This window comes from Rousettus aegyptiacus, unplaced genomic scaffold (genome assembly GCF_014176215.1).
Source record: "Rousettus aegyptiacus isolate mRouAeg1 unplaced genomic scaffold, mRouAeg1.p scaffold_m13_p_18, whole genome shotgun sequence".
Classification (NCBI taxonomy): domain Eukaryota; kingdom Metazoa; phylum Chordata; class Mammalia; order Chiroptera; family Pteropodidae; genus Rousettus; species Rousettus aegyptiacus.
Genome location: NW_023416293.1, coordinates 10,847,606 through 10,869,097, shown reverse-complemented (window position 1 = coordinate 10,869,097; position 21,492 = coordinate 10,847,606). Strand labels below are relative to the sequence as shown.

At 52.0% G+C, this 21,492-nt stretch overlaps 1 protein-coding gene across 3 annotated transcripts in view; it reads right to left on the bottom strand.

The window, feature by feature from the left end:
• Positions 1-21,492, bottom strand: part of TGFB2 (transforming growth factor beta 2) — a 65,450-nt gene that overhangs the window by 20,947 nt on the left and 23,011 nt on the right. For all 3 annotated transcript variants that reach the window (XM_016165069.2, XM_016165067.2, XM_016165068.2), the window contains one exon: positions 994-1,157. In XM_016165069.2, coding sequence (XP_016020555.2) covers positions 994-1,157 — 164 coding nt within the window. The remainder of the gene's footprint in view (positions 1-993; positions 1,158-21,492) is intronic.

Below are 21,492 nucleotides of genomic sequence, written 5' to 3'. Positions count from 1 at the left end.
ACTGTGCCACAGTAAAGAACATCTCTGCAGCCTCGGTCACTGGGCACATCATCACCATCATCACCACCATCATCATCACCACCATCATCATCATCACCATCACCACCATCATCATCATCATCATCATCATCACCAACATCATCATCACCATCATCATCACCGTCATTATCATCATCATCACTATCATCACCATCATCATCACCAACACCGTCATCACATTCTTCACCATCATCATCATCTCCATCATCACCATCATCATCGCCATCATCGTCACCATCATCACCATCATCAGCACCATAATCACCATCATCATCTCCATCATCATTATCACCATCATCACCATCATCACCATCATCGCCATCATAATTTTTTGACACAACTACGCAGAAACCGTACGTAGGGAAACGAGAGAGATGACAGGGCTGCCTCAGGTAATGAAAACAGGGTGGACAAAGGGCGTGTGTGCATGAGGCGGGGACGTGGGATGGGCTGGAGGGAGCAGACAGAATCAGAGAGGAAGAGGAGACAGGAAGAGGTCCATGAAGAAAAAACAGGTAGCGAAGAGGAAGAAAAAAGAATAAAGAGGAGGGAGAGAGAAGATGACGGGAAGGCAGATAAAAGAAGAGGAGACAGGGGGGACCACCATCAGATGAGAAAAGAAGGTCAGCTGACTTCCCTCCTTATGGTGAAACTGGACGATTATCTGCCTTCCCAGCTTAGGGGCCGGGCTTCTGGACTGAAGCCCGCCAACGGCTTTACGCCACCAAAAACGTGTGCTCGGAGCACCCGCCCGTCATCCTAAAGGTCCTTCCTCTCCAAGTGATGGAGCAATGAGGTCTCGCTGTAGAGGGAATGACGACTGGGGGCCACCTCACGATCGCGCATAGACAGGACGGTTCACGTCAGCTCGGAAAATCTCAGAGGTGCGAAGACTTTTACCCCAAGACTTCGGGCCGACGGGCCATTCGAACGACCCACGCGACAGTTAGTTACCTGGTACAGCTCGATGCGTTGTTCGGCCACCCTGGCTTTGGGGTTCTGTAAACGAAAGATTCTGAACTCCGCTTTCACCAAATTGGAAGCATTTTTCTCCATCGCTGAGACGTCGAATCGCACGATCCTGAAGTAGGGTCTGTAGAAAGTGGGCGGGATGGTGTCTGTAAAAAAAGTGAAAATGATAAAGATCCATTGTTCTCCCAAGAAAAAGGCTGTGCGGCACGAGGCAGTCTCGAGGGACCGTAAGGGAAATATCTACAGACTGATTTCGTTTTCAATGGCCAGTTGAATAGCATTAACGATTTAACCAGAAAAAAAAAAAAAATAAGCATGTACATTTGGTTACAGGGGCAGCAGATTAACAGACGTTAACCAACCAAACGCTTCCCACTCTGTGTGCGGGCGCGCGGTTACCCCTATCTTTTGAAAGTCGACAATCCTGAGCGGTTATGAACTGGACCACGCTCGTGACAGCTGACGCCTGCAGAGAGCTGTCGGGCTCGCGGACACTTTCGCCACGTGTGCCAAGGAAACGGCTCGCCATGGCAAGCACTTCGTCCATGTATGTTTTTTCCTTGGAGGTTTGGAACTCAAATGTTCTACCCTCTCCAGGTTCAGGTATTGCATCTTTTTTTTTTTTTTTTTTTTTTTTTTGGCTTTGATAGTTTAGTTTTTCACACCCATGTGACCCAGTACACCCTCTGGTTAAGTTAGGGTGAGGAATTTTGAATTAAAAAAAAAAAAAAAAAAAAAGGAAAGAAAAGAAAAAAAAGCTATACCAATATACTGGCTAACCCGGGTCCGGTCTTAAAATTCTTTACTCAGGCTAATTAACGTCCATTGGTAGGAGGCAATCCTGCCGAATGAAGAGAAGGAATAGGCCCCAATCCCTCCAATTCTGAGCCACGTGAAACATCTGGATAGCGAGTACAGCGATGAGCGATGTCAAGCTCAAGAATTCAATCTGCCACTGCCTTTGCCGCATCCCTGAGCAGAAGCACAGCGGGTCCCAACTCCGCCCCCCGACACCCTGGACCACCCCCATTTACTGAGCAGCTGCACGGGGCAAGCCGCTTGGTTCAGATGTGTCTACGGTCCCCTTCTGAAAGCTCTCCGTCATTATTCCGGAATGCATCCACGCCACGATGGAGCTTCACGACAAAACCGCTCGCGGTTGTTTACGGCCGTTGACAAACGTTTTTATTACCTCTGTATTATGTTTGTTTGTTCCCCTACCCCATTGAATTTTAAGAATCTCGAGGGCAGAGACTGTTTGCCAAGTCTTTCTTTTCCCCCACATACCTAAGACAGGGCTCCGCACACGCGGAGTTCACCAAATAGCCACTGTTTGCACAGTTTGTCATCAACGGGAGCCTTGAAAGACTCAGGTGTCTGGCTATTGACAAAACTAACTTCTTTTTTAAAAAATGAGCCATCTTGCCGATCTTAAAATAGAAATAAGCACCTTTCATGATTTCTTGAGAAGTCCATGCCCTGATGGTTACACTAAAAATGCAAAGAACACACCGAGGTTTATTTCCTCATCTGAAGAGCTCTGCGCTTTTTACCCTCAGAGCCAGAGGGCCGGGTCCCCTCCCCTCACCCAGGTCCTGGTGACTTCCAAGTCATGCTCTGCTTGACGGCTATTTCCTAAGCGATGGTGTGAACTGAGGCTTTGTAGCTCGTGAGCCAGAAGTATCAGAAACAGACAGACAGACAAACAACCCCCGAAATCTAAAGCAAAGAAAGTATTTATGCCGACACGGAGATGGCCTAGTAGCACGACTACCGCCACGTGGCAGGTGGACTGTGTACGGGCCGGCCAGCGCGCACAGGCGGGAGGGTTCGGGAGCCCCTGGCGTGGCCACTCGAAGAGGCAGCTGCTAAGAGAAGGGTCTTTCGCCCGCACGCGCCCAGCCCCGGTGGTTGGTGGGCTGGGTCGCGCCCGACCAGCTCAGCTGAAAACAGGCCGGACGCCCAGGCAGCAAAACCCGGGCAAGGCTGGAGCCACGCTCGCTGGTCTTGCAAACCGTCTAGAACCTTCCACAGGCCTAGCGGCTGCATTCATCCCTCCGCGGCCTCCCCATTAGACAGCAGAAGATGCAAACGCGCTCTGAAGAACATTCCGGAAGAGCAGAGCTCATCCGGGGTGTGTCCTGTCGCTAAGAGGCGAGCGCGTTGGATCTGCGCTCCCCTTTCCGAGGCCCGCTCTGCCCCTCGAACGCCACCTTCCGCCCCCGCCCGCCCCAACCTTCTCCTTCCATCGAGTGCGTAAGTAAGTGCTCTCGAGATTTATTTTTATTCTCTTTTGTGTTTAGTAAACTCTGAGCCATTCCCCCCCCCCCTTTCTGGTTTTCTGCCCATACACACACTTTCTTTTTATGGCTGATGCGGACCGTGAGGTCAATTTTGTTTCTTCTTCTAAGCAAATCATCCAATGGTCCTGTCGTGGGCTTTCGAGCTTTGAAGGGGCGTTTGCAAATATTTACAGGAGCAGCCTGCTGGTGAAGTGCCTCCCGCTCCTCCGCTCGTTAGCGAGCCGCCCTTCCCGTCCCCGGCCGCCACCACCACTTGGCTGTTGTCTGCGTCCGCTGCCTGATCACACAAAGCTGCAGTTTGGGATCTCGTTTCTATGAGCAGAAGCAGCGAATGCAGCAGGTGCAACGAGGCTGCGTGGCCCCCAGCAGCCGCCCTGCTCTGTCCCTGTGGCCCGAGTGAAGCGAGCAGGCCAGGAGGAACCGGCCGCCTGCCACACACCCCTGCTCCGGCTCGCCCCGTACGGACTGCTGGCTGAAGACCCGACCGCCCCGTGCAAGGGTCGGTCCCAGCTGTTCCCTGCCATCCGTCTGCTATGGGTCACCCGTCCCCCTACCCGGCTGAGGAACTTGAGCGATTTGCCAAATGTGCCTGCATTTGAGGGGGAAAAAAAAAAAAACCATCACAGCAAATTGCTCCAGCCTAGTCTGTGACCCTGCCCTCGCCTCGTCAAAGCTTCTGGATGCCTGGCGTGGGGAGCACCGAAAGCAGGCCCTCCGCTCCCGGCCGGACGCGGCGGGCTCGCTCCCAGGCTCCGGGCTCCGGGTGCCAGAGAGGCAGGGTCGGTGCGTAATGGCTTGTGCAGCCTGATCCACCCACTGCACCTTGGAAGAACGGAGCGTTTTCCTCTGCCCGCTCCAAGAACTCATTTAGAGGGAACGGGAGTTCTCTCTCAAGCCCTCTGGAATTCCCATCCCGGTTCCTCGTTCATCGCCAGGTGGTCAGGTACTTGTGCCTGACCTTGGCCGACTTACCCACACTCGCATCCTGGCTGGCTCTCTTCCTCTCGAATTCTGACCCACTTTTTTTGGTTCAATCGGATTGATTTTCCTTCCACCCTTTGGACCGACTCAGACCACCAGGCTGACTCTGCTCCTCTCCCCATGTTCTCTGCCTCGTGTCTTCCTCTCAGGGAAAATCTTACACGTAGAAGATTCCAGAATGCCATCAAATGAATGGTGTTGCTCTCACCCCCACCTTGGCTACACATCCCCGCTGAATCAAACTTGGGGGAATGGACGGAGGCAGAAAAATGAGGAAATTTAACTCGTTATTTACTTACAAAGTCGCAGCATACAGAAAGCGTAATTATAGCACTTAATTATGAGTTACTTTACAAGCATTATGTGTTGATTTATATGTTCCAAATAACTTGCTAGCTCACTGTATGTTATTTCCACCCTACGTAAGCACCTTGAGCAGTGGATAAACAACTCTATAGATTCTAATTCGTCTCCCCTGTAGACAGAGAGATCATAGTCACCAACACGGTCTCACAGACCCCCCACTCTCATCCTGCAATGCTTCGCCTGTTTTACTAAGCCCTGACCAGCAGAAGGGGTGACAAGGGAATTCCACTATCCGCCAAACAATTCCTGCATCAAGCAATTCCGCCTCCCACTATGATGCTCATATTAGCACTATTTAAAAAAAAAAAAAAAGTTAGCGACAAACAAAACTTGAAGAAAAGTCTTACGTCAGCAGTTATGTGAGGAGCTCTGACAGGGAACGTGGGTGTGGGGCCTGAAAGGAATCCCCCAAGGATGCCCGGAGCATGAGGTTTCAGCCGCCCGTCGGTGGTTTATTCCCTACTAGGCTGGCGACGCCACAGGACCGGCAGGAAGGACAGTGGGGCGGACGCTGGGGGCTCAGGTCCAGGACCTCTTGCTGTCTTTTGCTGAAGCAGTGGTCCTGGACTTCCGGCGCCTGCCTCACCTGGGAACCTGTGACACATGCGAATCATCCAGGGGGATCTGACGCGCCACCGAAGTGTGAGGACCACTGGGCTAAAGATACGGTCGATGCCGAGCTGGTCAGACCAGTGCTACTTCACAGAACGAGCTCACGGGCAGAGGCCAGGGAACGAGAGGGAAGAGGATTCGGCACCTACGGCAACTTTCTTGGAGACGGCACTGACCAGGACCCCCAAGGGAAACGGGGCGCGGGTCCCAGCGTCCCCGGCGAGCCTCCAGGTTAAGGCAGAAGGTCAGTAGTTCACACTGAAACGCGGAAAGTGTGGGTCTAGAAGGAATTATGAGAGGCCTGCAGGTCTTGTTCGCCTTCCCGCCCAGCCTCTCACCATGTACCCTGAACCTTACAGACAAGCTCACCTCCCGCCTACGGGAAAAGCTGCAAGAGGCTTAGCCAGCAGCCCAGGCCAGGATATACGCAACCCATATCGCTGGAGTTCTCCAAGTGTGGGCGCGAGGCAGGCCCCGGGGTCTCCATTCCATCTAACTCCTTGGTCGAATCTTACACGCCCTAAAGTTTGAGAACCACTAAAACGAAAGACAGAAGAGGAGAAATCCACAAAGATAGACAGATACAGAGGCAACTGGTATACAAGTTTATTTTTCAAAAGCATTGATCACCTTCTAACATACCACAAAAGTGGCTATTTAGTTCGTCTCTTATTTATTATCATCTGTCTCCTGCTGCTAGAATGTAAACTCCTGAGAGGGATTTGTCTGTTTTGGTAAACGAAGCAGCCAGACTCTCTAGGAAAACGCACAGAACATAGTCGTGGCTCGATAAATAGTCTTAAATGATTAGAAAAAAAGAAAAAAGGACATGTAAAATTTCGATCAGGCATTTTGCATAGAAAAAAAAAAAGAGTAAGACAAAGAAAAGAAATTGTAGTTCTAAAGCTCTTATAATAGAAAAATAAAATTCCCCGTGATTTGCAGGAACGATCTACGTTGACTGCATACGTCAAACCCGAATAACTTTTTTTGTGAAATATGTGTGTGTGTATATATATATATATATTAAACTTATTTTTCAATTACGGTTTATATTCAATATTACATTAGTTGCAGGTGTACGTCATAGTGATTAGACATCTACATACCTTACAATGTGATCACCCCGATAAGTCTAGTACCCACTTGGCACTATGCACAGTTATCACAACATTATTGACTTTTTTCCCTGTGCTGTACTTTACAACCCCGTGACTACGTTCATGGCTAGCAATTGGTACTTCTTAATCCCTTTCACCTTTCTCAGACTGAAGAACTTTCAAAATATTGACGCCGGGACCCAGCCCTGAGCGTTGGTTTCACTGGACTAGGGGAGACTTTTCTACACCCCCTCCAACGAGTCTCATGCACAGGCGGGGCAGAGAACCCCTCATTTAGAGCAAATGGTATTACTCAGCTTGCAGAAGAGATGACTCAGAGACACGAGATCCCTTCAGAGATTTCAAATACTTCATATGGAAATTTCTTATTTCACATAGAGCTGGGGCATGATATTTTGCCTCAATATATACAGAGCTTTATTCTATCTATCTATCTATCTATCTAAAAAAAGGTGTGCCTTGTTCTTCAATGTTGGGAGCCCTCACCTCACCGGAAGGATTCATGCCATTGCAAGATGCACCTTGCCCCGAGAGACGCAGTGGGGTGTCTTGAGCCTCGGGGGAGGTTGGGCTAGATGGCCCCGGCTGTTAAAACCCTGCCTTTACGTCATTCTCATCGTGATGCTCCCCGTGGATGAGCCTTCGAAGCCTACCTTCTCCGCTAGCTCCTGGGCGAGATGACTGTCACTCACCACCGACATCAGTCTCGCCTGGGGGAGCTTATTAATGTGCTTACTACCTGGCTCCAGTCACCCACTGGGTGAACCCAACGCGATTCTGTTTCATCCGCAGGTCCAATAACATTTGCCTCGGATTGTGGTCTAACCACAACGACCTTGGCCAGGCTTTCCCTCCCAATGTCGTGAACCAGCTAGGGATGAATGAAATATTTCCATCCCACGATCCACACCCTGAAAAGCAGGGCCTGGCCCCACTGCGGCCTCGGACTTCCACTTCATGCCTCCCTCGTGCGTGAGGATAGGACGGCTTCGCATCCTGGGTTCGTGCCGAGGAGGTGTTCTTGGGCCTCATCTCACAGATAAAGAAACTAAGAGCAAGAGCAAGGCAAGCACATGACCCCTGGCCAAGGCGAGGCCGGCCTTTCAGTGGGACCTGCGGCCTTTCTGCCTCCTCCCTGCACAGAGGGCCCCCCTGGGTCGAGGGCGCGGACTCGACGCCCGGTAGAAACAGCGACCCCGCATTGCAGCGGCGTTGGGAAAACGGGCACGCGAGCGTGGCTCCTTCGCAACCGGAGGCCGCCTTGACTCGCAGTGACGCTCAAGAGACCCCGATGTCAGGTCCGGCAGGCGCCTTCGGGGCATGGCCCTGGTCAGGCCGGGGGTCTGCTCAGCGTGAAAGGCCCCGGCCAGAGGCACTGCGCTGATACCACGCCGACGACTGCGCCCCCACGCAGAGGCACCTCGGGGCCCCCTGCGGCCTCCACCGGTTCGCACCCCCAAGCGCCCCGACGAGCAGCACACGTGCCTCCTCGCCCTTTCCGGGAGGGACGGCGCTTTTCCTCCCGTTCTGCAGCAACCGGCGTGGACTCCCGACGCGCTTCATGCGTGCGGTGGCCCCTCGTTCCCCACACCCCGCCTTTGACGGGAGTAGTGTGGGCTCCCTTAGAGGTCCCCTGGAGGCCGGAGACGTCACACCCGTTCTAAATGCCTCGCAGAGGCGGGCTGTCCTCATGCTTAGATCAGGCAACCGAAGCCGCCCTTCTCCGCCCTGTCTTGATCCTTAGGCCCATTACGCTCTCCCGGTTGGGGGTTTCTTCTTCTTTCCTCTTCTCCTTTTATCCTCTCTCCTTCCTTTGTTCCACATCCTTCCTCTCCTCTTTTTCTTACTTCTCTTCGATCTTTGTTTGTTTGTTCGTTTGTTTGTTTTCTCTACAGTATCCAGGGGGAAAGACAGTCACACTTTCGGTCCACTAATGGCTTTCGAGAGGCCGGTAACCCCATGCTGTAGTTATCCACGTACCTGTCCCCTCTTGCAGCGCTGGCTTCCCCCGAGGGCGGTGAAGGGAGGCATTATGTGTCGAGGCCAGGATAGAATTCAACTTGAAAATTTAGACTATTATCTTTAATCTCCATGGATTAGAAACATCCAAAAAATGGATTTATTCTTAATCTCTTTTTACAGATTAAAAAACTGGGGAGTAAAATTTTTCCAAAATGATAGAGGACATCGGCAAAGTGAGGATTAAAACACCCCGTCTAGGACATTCTTGCTCATTCCAGCAGAGAGAGCAAACACTTTCATCCCAGAGCAAACTTTAACATTCCCCTTTCCAGAAACTGCCGCGTTTTCCCCGAGGCTCTGTAAGGATGGTGAGGCTGTTCCACAAGCTTAATGAGGGTTGGTGACTCCTCGCCAGCCTGAAAATCTTTCTCTAATCTTCCTAAAACTATAGTGTGGATGCATACAATGGCCATGCATGTCTGGCACCACCGGGGCCTTTCTCAGTGTTTTCTGTAAATTTCTTGCCTGCGGCCCACCTTCTTTGTCAGGCAACCTCCTAATTACTTTGAGGAAGGAGGCTGATTTGCTGCCCTGCCCCAAAGCTAAGCTAGCAAGCTCCGGGCACACCCTGCTAGGATCCCAAGCCATTTACCACCTGAAGCAAGTGGCGAGAGGCTATTAGAGCGCACGCATTACATTCAGGATTTGGGAGTGACTACGGAAAGGAACAGATGGTCTGGACTAACCAGTTCAAGAGAAAGGGAAAAAACCGAACACAAGAGCCAACATTCGGTCTCTACGGAACTTCACTGCACTTGGAAACCAGAGCCCAGAAAGGGCTTGCCTGGCACCTGCCTGGCACTCTCAAGGGTACTGATACTTAATTCCTCCTCTTCCTGCAGGTACGTCCACAAGACGAGACAAGACAGCCTTTCCCACGACTGCTTCAGGGGCAGAGAGCCCAGAACGCAGGGAGACGGGTGCGTCTGGTGTGTGACAGCTCCCGCTGCCTGAGGGCTCCTCCCCGTCTTGGGCTCAGGTCTGCCAACCTGAGAGTCTACTCTGTGGATCTAGTTCTGCCTCCCGAGGTGGTTTCCTGCTTTCCGCTCCACCCCGTGCAGAAATCCCGAAGCCAGTTCTCCTCCCTCCCCCGCCCGGCCTCATCTTTTTTCTTTCCTAAACCAACATCCCTATTTCCTTTTATTTTTCATGAAAGCTTTTCACCTTTGTGGGTGTTCTCTTGGCTCCGGCCTTAAATCTGAACTCTTAAATGTGAACAGGATTAGAATTCTCAAGGTGAGTAGCACGATTATGGAACTTACACTTTTATTAATGCACCCCGACAATTCCCTCCTTTTTTAACCTTTGCACTCACGTGGTATTTTCTATGCTTCTGAATGCATGATAAATCACAAGTCTTGGCCTTTTGGTCTTTTCCATGTGGCCTTTTCTATCTGTAAAACTATCTCACAGATGTCGACATCGTATGTTTTATACGCTGACGGTTTTCGAAGCAGATTTTACAAGGCACCCCTATTCGATGCATACTAATTTGACTTGACTCATTCCAAGTATGCTACGATGGATTCGGAGTCTAATCTGGTAGACTCGTGCATTCGTTTGTTAAAGGATATTGCAAAGGACGGTCAGAGCTTTAGTATCCATTTCACTCAAGACCCCAGATTCCCAACATGAACAAAGGTCACGAACCAAGTTTCTATGATCAGTGTAGGGTGAATCCGCACTGGAACATCCTTGTGAGGTGGTTTCTCCACACCAGGCCTCACCGCCACACACAGCCTGTCTCCAGGAGGGTCAGGCACGTCTATGGGAAGAGGCTCACACTACTGCCACAACAAACCGTCGCCTGGTAGCACATTTTCTTCAAGGCGAATGCCCTCCTGTGAATCGCCAAGAAAAACGGCCAAGGAGACGAGGCTGAGGAACGTTCCAGAGCCCACCACTCCCCAGAATGCCCGTCCTCGACTCGACAACCAACATTCCGAGGGTTAGTTCCAGACATGCTGCCTAGAAAAGCCACATGGCAAGGTCTGATTTTTTTTTTTTTTTTAATGTTGAATTATCGCCCTGAAACTTGACTGGCAAGATGGTAGGGAATCGGGCTGGCTCTGAAGCCCTCAGAGAGCCCTCCTGCGTTTGGGCAGGCGGCCCCGCAGGACCTGACAGCCACTGTCAGAGTGTGGCCGGCTCGCGCTTCCCTGGGGCTGCCGGGCTGCCGGATTCGGGAGTGTACTCCTCCCCTTCCTGTTTGTACTGGCAACAGAGCTGTGGGCAATTAAGATACTGGATCGCACAGGAATTACAGGAATCCAGGTGAGCTGTGCCATAACCGGGCTCTGGAATGGAGCTGCCTGTGTCAGCCTCGTTTTAAGAAATCGCCCTTCGTTTGGGTGTGAGCGGCTTTCTGCTCAAGGTCAGGCCACCCGTAGCGAGAGAGAGAAAAATACACAACAGTCTTCAAAGTAGGAATCTCCCTCGCAGGTAGCTGTCCTGGCGCCGGGAACAGAAGCGCCTTCCTCCAAACGCACGGGAGCCTGGCGGGGGGGGTGTCCACAGGGCACCGAGGTGGAGAGAGCGGGTTCTGTCCAGGCGGCCACCTCAGGGCCTGTGGCATGCAGTGACCTTCCCTCTCCGTAAGTGGCGCGGAGAGGAGAGGGGCCGGGGGCGTGCGTCCAGGGCCGCCGCGTTTCAGCGGGGGTCGTGAGGCGTCTTTAGAAGAGCCTGCTCTTTCTTCCACGGTGGGTGGGGGAGGGGAGGCTGGGCCAAGGCGGCTGCGGCAGCGCTCACAGCAGGGACCCCGAGGTGCTCGTTCTGACCGTCGCCCTCAGTGACAGAATTGGGAGTTGACAGCACCCTTCGAATGTCCCTTGGGTGTGGGGAGCCAGCCGTGACCTCTCTCCCCTAGACAGGCCACCAGTGCAGCCCCAACGAAGGTTTTTATAAACGCCAGTCGATCTCTTGGCTCACTTTTTTTGAAACCAACTGACCATACGTAGCTTTTTTTTTTTTTTCTTTTTTGTAGGAAGGAAGCTGGGGGGCTCAAGGAGGCAAAGATGCCCTCTCCGTACCCTTACTTACACCCTCGCCTCATCCCACGTCCTGTCCTCTTCGTGGCCTGTGGGCGCATGGGGACCTCTAACTGTAGCTTCTAAGCTCGCAGGGGACCCGGAGGCATGGCTTTGTTCTCAGCGGGGCTGCATGCATTTCTGTGTAGAATGACACGGCGTTGGGGGGGAGGGGGAGCATTGGGACACAGAGTGAGACATGAACTTCACGGCATAGTCAGCATTTAAAACTATCTCGGAGAAGGATCTCAGAATGCCGAACGCGCTTTATGACTCTAATACATAGACGGTCAACACAGGCCAGGCCTGTCTCCCCAGCTGTCAATCAGACCAGCTATGGCCTCAAGTCCAGCGTGAGTGAAGGGGAGTGAACAGGTCAAGTGCGAAGGGGTCCGGGACAGTGGCCGTGCGGCCACGTAGACCGAGAAGTGATTCGCAGTGCGCAGCGTGGGAGGGGCAGGGCATGGTGTCTCCGCGGCTGCCCAGCAGAGCCATCGCCAACCCTCCGGGCCGCCGCTCCCTCAAGTCTAAACACCTGTCGGCCTGGGACTAGACCCTTCCGTCTAAGGCTGGGAGAGTCACTGCTTGCCCTAGAGGCTATGGGGGTTCAAGGTCAGCAACTGCAAACTCCGTCATGGCTTGGAGGTGGAGCTAGCCCGGTCCATTCTCGGCCGTCCTTAACTCCCTCTCGACCTCTGGCCAGTGAAAAGTCTTGACAACGATTTCCAAATACCTCGAAGAGGCGACTCTGTCTCCCGTCTTACTTTGTACCCTGTGACCCCAACCTGCCTTCTTAGCCTCGCGGGCACTCTGCCGAGACGTCTCCCCTCCCTTCGCGCCCCCGTTACACGCCACGTGACTTCCAAATGTGCCATGGACAGACCCCCCCCCCCCAAACCGTGCCCAGGCCCCATCGATGTTTCACCTGGAAACCCCGTTCATTTGGGCACATTTACGCATCTGGCCTTAGTGCCGCTTCTTCTCAGGAGAATTTCCAGCTCTTCTAGAATCAGTTTCTCCCTTCTCTGTGTCCCCACTTATCATCTTGGGTAGTAAACAAAAAAACCTTTCCACTTTTAGCTTCTAGATGAGAACGGCATGAAAGCAAGGACTCGGACTCGTTTGTGTCTTTCACACGTGATGGCGCGAACTCTCGCCCCGAGAGCGGCGAGGAGGCGTGGAGCGGGGCGCGGGCGCGAATGCAGCGAGCGGCGACCTCGCTGACCGCGGACGGCGCAGCGGGCCAGGCTGCACCTGCTCCGGGTCCGCGGCCACGGTGACCGCCCCGACCAGGCACAGAGACCACGCCGCACGCGTCACGGCGGCGGCGGTGTCGGAAGCTCTGCGGCTGGGGACCAGCCTGCTTCTGCCTCACGGATGCCGGCGAGCCAGCCCCGCCCTGGGACCTGCCCCTGCCCCTCGGGGTCCAACTTAGGGTCCGGGACGCGAGCCCGATTCTGTGGGGCGCGTCTCAGAAAACCGCTCTTGCACTCACTCGATGTGTTGACCCCCCAGGAGAATACAAACAAGGTATAAAAGGACACTGACTCCTCGTGATTTCACTAGTAAAAGTGCCCACGCTGACACGCTCTTTACACCACGCTCGTAGCCTGAGTGGCTCACGTAAGTGCCATCTCACTACGGCTGTGCCGCGTGCGGGGTACTTCACACTGGGGTTCACGGCAGGCAAGTCACTTGTGCATACAGGGAGCGCAGACCGCCGCTGAGGACCTGCAAGCCAAAGAGTCTACCCGAGCCCCGGCCCCCCCTCTTTCCACAGCTCCATGTCCCTTTCGCTCCCGGTAAAGGTTCGTGCTGCAGCATTTCCAGGACCAGGGGCGGAGAGTCTCCGAACGACCCAAGCTCAGGAAATGATGAGCCTTCTAAGGCTCAAAGCGCAGAAGGGGCGCGTGGTAAGCCCTGGGAGCCGCCGAGTCTCCTGGCCAGGTTCGAGGAGAGACGACGGGAGCAGATGACCTTTAGAACGCCACCGCGCTGACGACCTGGGACGCTGCTGTCAGCACAAGCCGGGGTCGGCCGGTCTGAATCGTCAAGCACCGGGAGCTCAGAGACCGAGCTCACGAAGAGCCCGATCCAGGCTCCGGAGGAGCCAGAACGGGGTGCGGTTACTGCGCCTCCTCCCCAGGCAAGGACGCCTCTGGTGCGTCACTTTCTAGGTCCCGACCCGGCGGCGCTGTCTGAGGCAGCTCGGCGAGACTTCGGCCTCAGTCTTGACAAGTGGCTGTGGTTAGAGGGATGAAGGAAGGGTTTGCATCAAGATCTACCGCACTTACTCGATTTCTTTTTTCTATTTTTTAAACTGAACCAAGATGTTCCGGACGAGAAGAGCGGGAAAACCCCAATGAACGACTTTATGTTATTTAAATAAACCTCCTCTATAACTCAGCTGTGCAGAACGGCCACGGAATCGCCAGGTGTGACCAACTCTGAGGTGTCGAAACGAAGGAAGACGTGAGGGGGAGGGGCTGCCTGCTGTGTCCTCTCCCGGCTTTCGAGAGGCTCCAAAACGTGGTGCTTTTTTGCCAGCACGTGGGGATTTTCTACCTTCTCGAGTGGGAAAACCCCAAGGCGGCGTTTCTTACTCAAAAACGCCTTTCACGGAAAGGCCTCCGGAAGCCTGTGGTTCCTTCTGCTGAAACGTCGAACTCCTTGAAAAAACCTGACTCATGAGACGTATCGCCAAACGTGAGTCCTCTGGCGGATAGCTGCGTCAAAATCCTTCGGGAAAACGAAAACGAAAACAAGACTTCCCAATCATAGCGTATAAGGGGATACGCCGCCGCTTCTCGGTAAGAAGCTCCCGTTCGCTTACGAAGCCATATGAACCCATGTGACACCCAGGGCCTGGGACTCGCCACCCCTGAGGCCGCTCGCTGCCCATCCATAAGAGACAACTGGCGGTCTCGGGATTGCACTGCAAAATGCTGTTGCAAGTTTTTAAACGTAGATCGATATTTACAAGACATGATCCGTTTCTTAAAAGACAGGTGCTTTGGCTTGCATTTTGCTCCCTCTGAAGGTCACTTAGCGATCCGGGGAGGACTACACATTGACGAAACAGGGGTTTCGGATCCTGTCTAAAAGCGGGCTCCCTTCTGCTCATAGTCTTCCCTTTACGCCTGTATTTACATCATGAATTCTATTCTCCAGCTCTCCTGAAGCACCCGCGGCAAACGCCAAACGTTTAGGGCTCTCTCGCGTAGCTTTTTTTCTTCCTGGTTGGGACCTGTCTTGCCTTTTGTTTTATATTTTATAGTCTTCCCTGAAACCTTTCCTTATCATCTAGCGTTTTAATTCAAAAACCCAATTATTTCCAAGAAGGCATCTAAAAACAACTTACAGTAGGCTTGTGGCCTAGAACAACCTCCTCGCACTATAAATATTTACTTTCAAAAGCCAGAAGATAAAACGGCACATCACACCTCCACATACGGTCAGGGCCGGAGAGGCTGCAGGGCACCTAGACGGTCCCAGCCCTGCGCTGGGAGCAGGGTACCTTAGCCCTCCTCGTCCTGATCCAGACTCCTTTCCCTAAACCCTGACTCTTCCACTCCAGGCTAATCATTCCACTCTCTTCTGCTTTAAGGTTTGAAATGATGGAAAAACATTCTTCGGATTCCATTCCCATGCCCAAACGTGCTGCAGGACACAGTGGCGGGACCAAGCCCAGAGATTTCCACAGGGAAAGAACCTGACTACCTTACCTGCTTTGATTTGGACGTGAAGCCCAGCGCTTTGTGAGTCCTCTTACGAGCCTCGCGTCGGGATGAATCAGGGGCCCGCTCTAGTCTGCCTGCGAGTCTTGCAAAAACACTTTCTCGGGGCTGGGGCTCGGTTCTTCCACCCGCAAGGCTAACCCGAGAGCTTCCTGACACACCTTCGCTTTTATAATTTTCCACCTTCAGCTAAAAATACTGCTTTTTGGGTGAGATTCAACCGGAAGGAGGGCTAAGGGCAAGACGCCTCTGGGCCAGGAGGTTCTGCTGTCTGCATTTCCAGCATCGCAGGCCGGAACGCTTCCGGCTGGGGGGGAGGGCTGTTCCAAGGCCATGGCTTCACTGTCACAAACACTGACTGCCCCCCCCCCCACACCACCTCAAAACAAACAAAAAAACAGTACGGGGCGGGGGGGGGGGGCGGGGGATGCGGACAGCAGGCCCCACCTGGCAAGGGCAGAAAGCGCCAGAGCCGGCTTTCGCCATCTCCTTTTGCTGACCCTGGATGTCTTGTCACCATTTACTCATCAGATAAAGTGATGATACATCCAAAATATGGGATGTGACACATGTGCTTCTCTGGCAACTGCTGACCTCTTCGGTTTAAGAATAATTCTTCCGGGCTGCAGCCTACAGCTCCTCACTGCATGTGTGTGCTCGCGCTCGCTCTCTGTCTCTCTCTCTCTCACATTATCTCATTTACCAGCTCTGCGTATTGACAGGCGGAGTTCAGTGCAGACCGCCTGGAATTCCGCCCCGAGCCCCTTCTCGCAGGGACATGACGGGGAGCTGTGAGGTGCAGGGTTTGGTTTCGTCTGTAATCTTGGCACGGCGGGCCTCATGAGGACGCCCTGCTATAACTCAGAGAGATGGAGCTCTGGGGTTCAGCGGGCTGAATCTCCCACTTAAAAGCGGGCCTTCGGCAAAAACTCCTCAATCTCTTTAGGCCTCGGTTTCCTCATCTGCCTTGCAGGGAGGCTGGGAAACTGGAGGAAATGAGAATCAACAGAGGGTGCAGGAAATGCCTGGACTCGTCTGGGCTCCACCTGGCCACTCTTGTCCCTTCTCAGTACCAGTTTTACCAAAGTAAAAATCAAGGAGCCTCCACTTACTTAACGCTAGAAACTGCACTGTCCCCGTCTATCAAATGGGACGAGGCGGCATCTTCCTGGTCAAGTTACGAGGATAAACTAGGACCGTGAGAGCGAGAACACTTATTACTGAGCCTGGCAGGAAGGCAGCACCGCGACAGGTCAGCCTCTGCTGGTTTTCCCCAGAGCCCCGGTCACCAGCACACGGGCTGTCTCCGGCAAGTCCGCGCCCACCTTCCCAGCTACTGCTCACTCGGGGACCCTCTGATCACCCAGCGCCCTGCCCAGCGCCCGCCCCGCCCCCGCTCAGCTCTGCTCTTCATCTCCAGATGAAGCAAAAATCTGGTAAATATTACACTTACAAGGTAACGGGTCTGGAATGCTTGGCGCCCGGACACGCACTCACTGCAGCCCAGGGCCAAACGACACTTGGCTGCTTCGCGCAATTCAAATAAAGATATTAGAGATCTTCCAGCTCTATAAACATTTGTACTGTTTGCTAATCAAAGGCGTTCCTTTTTTTTAAGAAAGGAAAAAAGAGAGAGAGAAAGAGAAAGAAAGAAAAAAGAAAGAAAAAGGAAGGAAGGAAGGAAAGAGAGGGCGGGAGACAGAGAGAGAGAAGGAAAGAGAAAGAAAAGAAAAGAAAAGAAAAGTAAAGAAGAGAAAAGAAAAGAAAAGAAAAGAAAAGAAAAGAAAAGAAAAGAAAAGAAAAGAAAGAAAAGATAAAGGAAGGAAAGCAGGAAGAAGGAAGGAAGGAAGGAAGGAGGGAAGGAAGGAAGGAAGGAGGGAAGGAAAGGGAAAGAAAGAAAAATAAAGGAAGGAAAGCAGGAAGAAGGAAGGAAGGAAGGAAGGGAGGATGGAAGGATGGAAGGAAGGAAGCTATCTAAAAGAGCCTGGCGTGCTGACCGCTCTTTTCGGTTGGGACCCTCGGGTGCACATGCGCACATCAGTTTCCGATACAGAAGTGATCTGTATGTTCTAGGCCAGGTAGACTGTACTTCCAGAGTGGACTGCTTTTCTCCCAAACGAACAGCCCTAGGCACGTTTATCCTGCAGTCTGCGTCCTTAAACAGTGCGCCCTACTGCTGCTTTTTGTGGTCACATAACTGGCGACGGACGCGAGCTTCCGGCCAGTGGGCGTGAGGGGTGAGGCCAGCGGCAGCTGCGGCGGGTGGGTGCCCCGGCGGTACCACGCCATAGCTCCCGATCCGTGCCTTGGTTTTTTTTCTACACGAAGTATAGAAAATAACACCCATCTACAGTTGCCAGCATCAATGAATCAGTATCTCTAACAAGCTGAAAAAAGTCCCTGGAGTATACGACGCACTGCAGAAGTAATTAATTAAAATCATTGTTACTGTCGCCGTTATTGTATTAGCGAGCAAATACCAAGTGTGACTAAGAGAAACTAGATAGACACGGGTCCTTAGCTAAGGGAAACTTGTTCTGTAAGTGAGTAAAAGAAGCTAAATGCAGCTGGACTTACTGAGGCCCGCTTTGCTCCACGAACTAAAAGCAAGTCGAGAGAAAACCCTAAGGTTAGATGCTAGCGTAGCTAGCGACTTAGGTGTCATTGCCTTTCACTGATTCAAACGTCAGAGCTGAACGTCTCTCTGTCATTCGAGCAGAAAGAAGGATTCCGTTTTTGACTGGCTTCCTCTTACCTTCTGGACAGCTACCCTTGGAACTTGCAAAAAAAAAAAAAAAGCCTTTGCACAAAGGCGACTTTGAGAGGAAAAAAGATGAAAGCTGACTTCCAGCGTGAGGGAGGAACAGAGAAAGGCTCGACATTTTCCTACGGGTAAAGAAAACAGAGCACACGCTCTCGGTCTGCTTTTACGATTACGGGTGCTCGCGAGGCCAGCTCTCCCCTGTGGGTGACGGAGGTCACGTTTCAGGGACGCTGGGAGGACAGCCAGAGGGGGCAGGCAGCCGCCCCCTGCCCTGGGACGCTGCTGCGCCCGTGAGTGACAGCCGCGGGCCTGGACAAAGCGGTCGAAGGCCACCTCTGCGCCCTTTCCACACCTGCTTCCACCCACCTCTCGGTCCTTCCCGCCCTCCCCGTGAGCTCACAGCTCACGATGTTCCCTCAGGCCCCTTCTGCGCGTGTAAGGAAAAGCAAGAAAACGCACTAACACATACAGGATGAATTAAAAACTCAAAAAGCGACGGCTGATGGCGGGAGGGGGGGCATCGTCTCTGGGCTCCTCGCACAGAGGCTGCAAAAAGCGGCCTGAGTTACAGCGACGACGGAGAGGAAGAAACTGGTCGTTCTGCCCAGCGAGGCCTTCCGGGCCGCGGACTGCGTCCTTAGGCGGCATCTACTCTGCAGAGCCATGACACGGGGCAGCCACCCAAGGCACAGGACAGGGCTGGCTTCCCAGGGCTCAAGAGCGGGGCCAGCGATACGGCCCGGGGCCGGCAGCCAGCGCCGGAGCAGGACTCCTGCCCTTTGGGCAGGAAGAAGCTGACAACTCCCGCGACCCTGAGCATGTCAGGGGAGGCGGCGCCGACCTGGATGAATCCCGCCGCCGATCTGCGGGGCGGGGGGTGGGGGGCGTGGCCTGCGGTTAACCGCACCGTACTGTTTTTTTATTTATTTATCTATCAATCAATCAATCAATCTATCTATTTATTTATTTAATTGATTGCAGTTGTACCGAGAGAGACATGACTCAGTCGCACCGTATCTGAAGCCACGCAAGGCGCTGGGTTCTGATGGAATTTCAATGTCTGGAAGCGCCAAGGCCCGCACACCACGAGACGTGAAGACTGCACTACTAATTAACACAGACGTCACTCACGTCTGTCCTTCGACGGCTGAGAAAGAGGCCGATTTTCCTATTTCCCTTTTCCCTGGAAGGCTGTGGCTGCGCTCACGGTTCTAGGTAGTTAGGGGATTGCTTCTCTTAAAAGCTGGTTTTATTAATCGGCCACCTCGCCTTTGAGCCCCCACTGCCCTTTGCTTGTCAATATCGTTCAGGTATTATTATTATTATTATTATTATTATTGTTATTATTATTATTCTGCTTTGTGTAAGGTAGTTCACTTACAAACAGGTCTGCAGAAATAGGCTGCAAGCTACTTGAAGTCAAGGCTCATGTACTAACAGCAATAAAAAAAGAAATAACAAAAACTATATCACTTAGTTTTGAGGGGCATGCCTTCAGGTACATAACCCAGATTATCCCATTCTAGTGGAAGATAAGAAACGGAGGCTTAAAAAGGCCACCTGCCGGATCTGATGATCTGATGTTATGTAACTTGAGGTCGCGGGGAGGGGCCGCGTGCAACAGCGTGTGTGGCCCGAGTGACTTCCTCTGGGCTGTCTGCCCTGCTCTCTCGGGAGGGGCTCCATCCCCAGGCATCTCATTTTTCTATCCACCTGTCTGATTCAGGTGCTAAGCCCTCCAGGCTGTACATGCTCCCTGAATATTTACCAAATTAAACTGAATAAAACAAAACTTTCCCACATCACTGTTTTTCAGGGACAATCCGGGCAGGGCTTGAAGTGAAAATGAAAGGGAGAGAGTTGCTAACACGCATCATCTCGTTAGCAAAGTTCTGGGAATTTCGAGCCCTCCTGATAAGACAAAAGAATGTCATTCTGCCTTATTTACTTCTACCAATTTTTGAACAATATCTGATATTATTTTCCTCTTACAGAAATGGGTACCACTTTTAATTTTTCCTCCTAGACTTCTAAGAAACGTCACTTGCCTTTCTCAGTGTAGGCCAACTTGATATTTAAAACGTGGGGTGAAATTTCTGGCTTTCTATGGTTTCCACAAATAGGAAAACAAAAAAAGTTAAAGGCTTCACTAATCACTTGTAACTGAATGAATGAATGAATGAATGAGTTTATTCAGCCCCCACCATATGCAAGCCATTTTTATGTTACATAATTTCTTTTTTTAAAGTACCATTAAGAAGTAAATTTTTAAAAATTAATTCTCATTTTAGAGAAAAGTCAGTTTCAGAGAGGGCAGCTGACTACCCCAATGCTACCCAGCTGGAATTTTGCCCAGGTCTGCTTGAGGCAAAGCCTGTATTTACTTTCTACTATATCACAGACTGACTGTCACACTCAGAGTCATCTTTGGCTCGTGCGTGAGTCACTTTCTTGGCTTATCGATAGTAGGCTGGGATCAAGAAAAACCAAATGTTGACATCTTCACAACGTTTAAAGGCAGGGACCACCGTCTGCTGCAACAAAGCAAGAGAAACACAGAGGCCCATTATATGAACCCGTCTGTCTAGACAGATGACTAAACAGGGGTCTCTCCAGGGTTAGACTTGAATTTCCTCTGTTCAGCCTGTTGGATATTTAGTAATAAAAAAAATAAATTGCTTGAAGGCTGTAGCGCCAATCCAACTCCTCCTACACTACCCGGAGAATAGTTTCAGAGTCGTTTCGGTGCGGCCTGCTTGTGTGAAAGTTTCAAGCAGGAATCGGACAGAAACAAGGAGAGTCCTAAAAAGCATTTGTGTTGTCTGGCTGAGGACTCAGTGCCACAGGCCTGACTGCCCCTTTATAACTCCAGTGACAGCAGCTTGAGCCCACGGAGGGAACAGTGTCTAAGCCAGGGCCTCCCCACGGCCAGCACGGGTCAGAGCTGGCCTTCTCCGCTCTCACATGGGCTGGCAAGTGGCTTCTCTCTTGGTCCTCATGTCCCCTGGGGAAGCTCTGAACTTTTTCTAACTTATCACACGAAAAATGCTACTGAGGGCGAAGAAACAGACAGTAGCCTTTCATCGAGGCTGGGATTTAGAGGCAGAGGCTGGCAATGATATGATTATTTTTTTAAGTCTATTCAGACAGGTAGGCTCTTGGGGTTGGCTAACAGGTCACGTGGGCCGACAAGAGACACTGGGAGTGTACCAATGGACTAAAGCCTCTCTCGTTTCCCAAAAAGTCCTTAGCAATACGCGAAGCACTATTCCTATCACGTTCCGTATTTGCAAAATTCATTCGCTCCCTCATTTAACGAATATTTACCGGGGGCCTTGATCTGCAACATTTCTTCCTGTGCATGGGTACAGACAGGACTGTCGGGAAATTTCCTAAAGATTCATCAGGATTTTACACTGCACGCTGCGATGACCACCCAGTCTGGACCGGAGAATAATGGAGAGGGGGTACCAGACTTCGCGTTCATCAAAGAAACCACTGTCACCCCTCGGATGAGAAGCGAATACGTGGACAAAGGGCAGAAGTCCC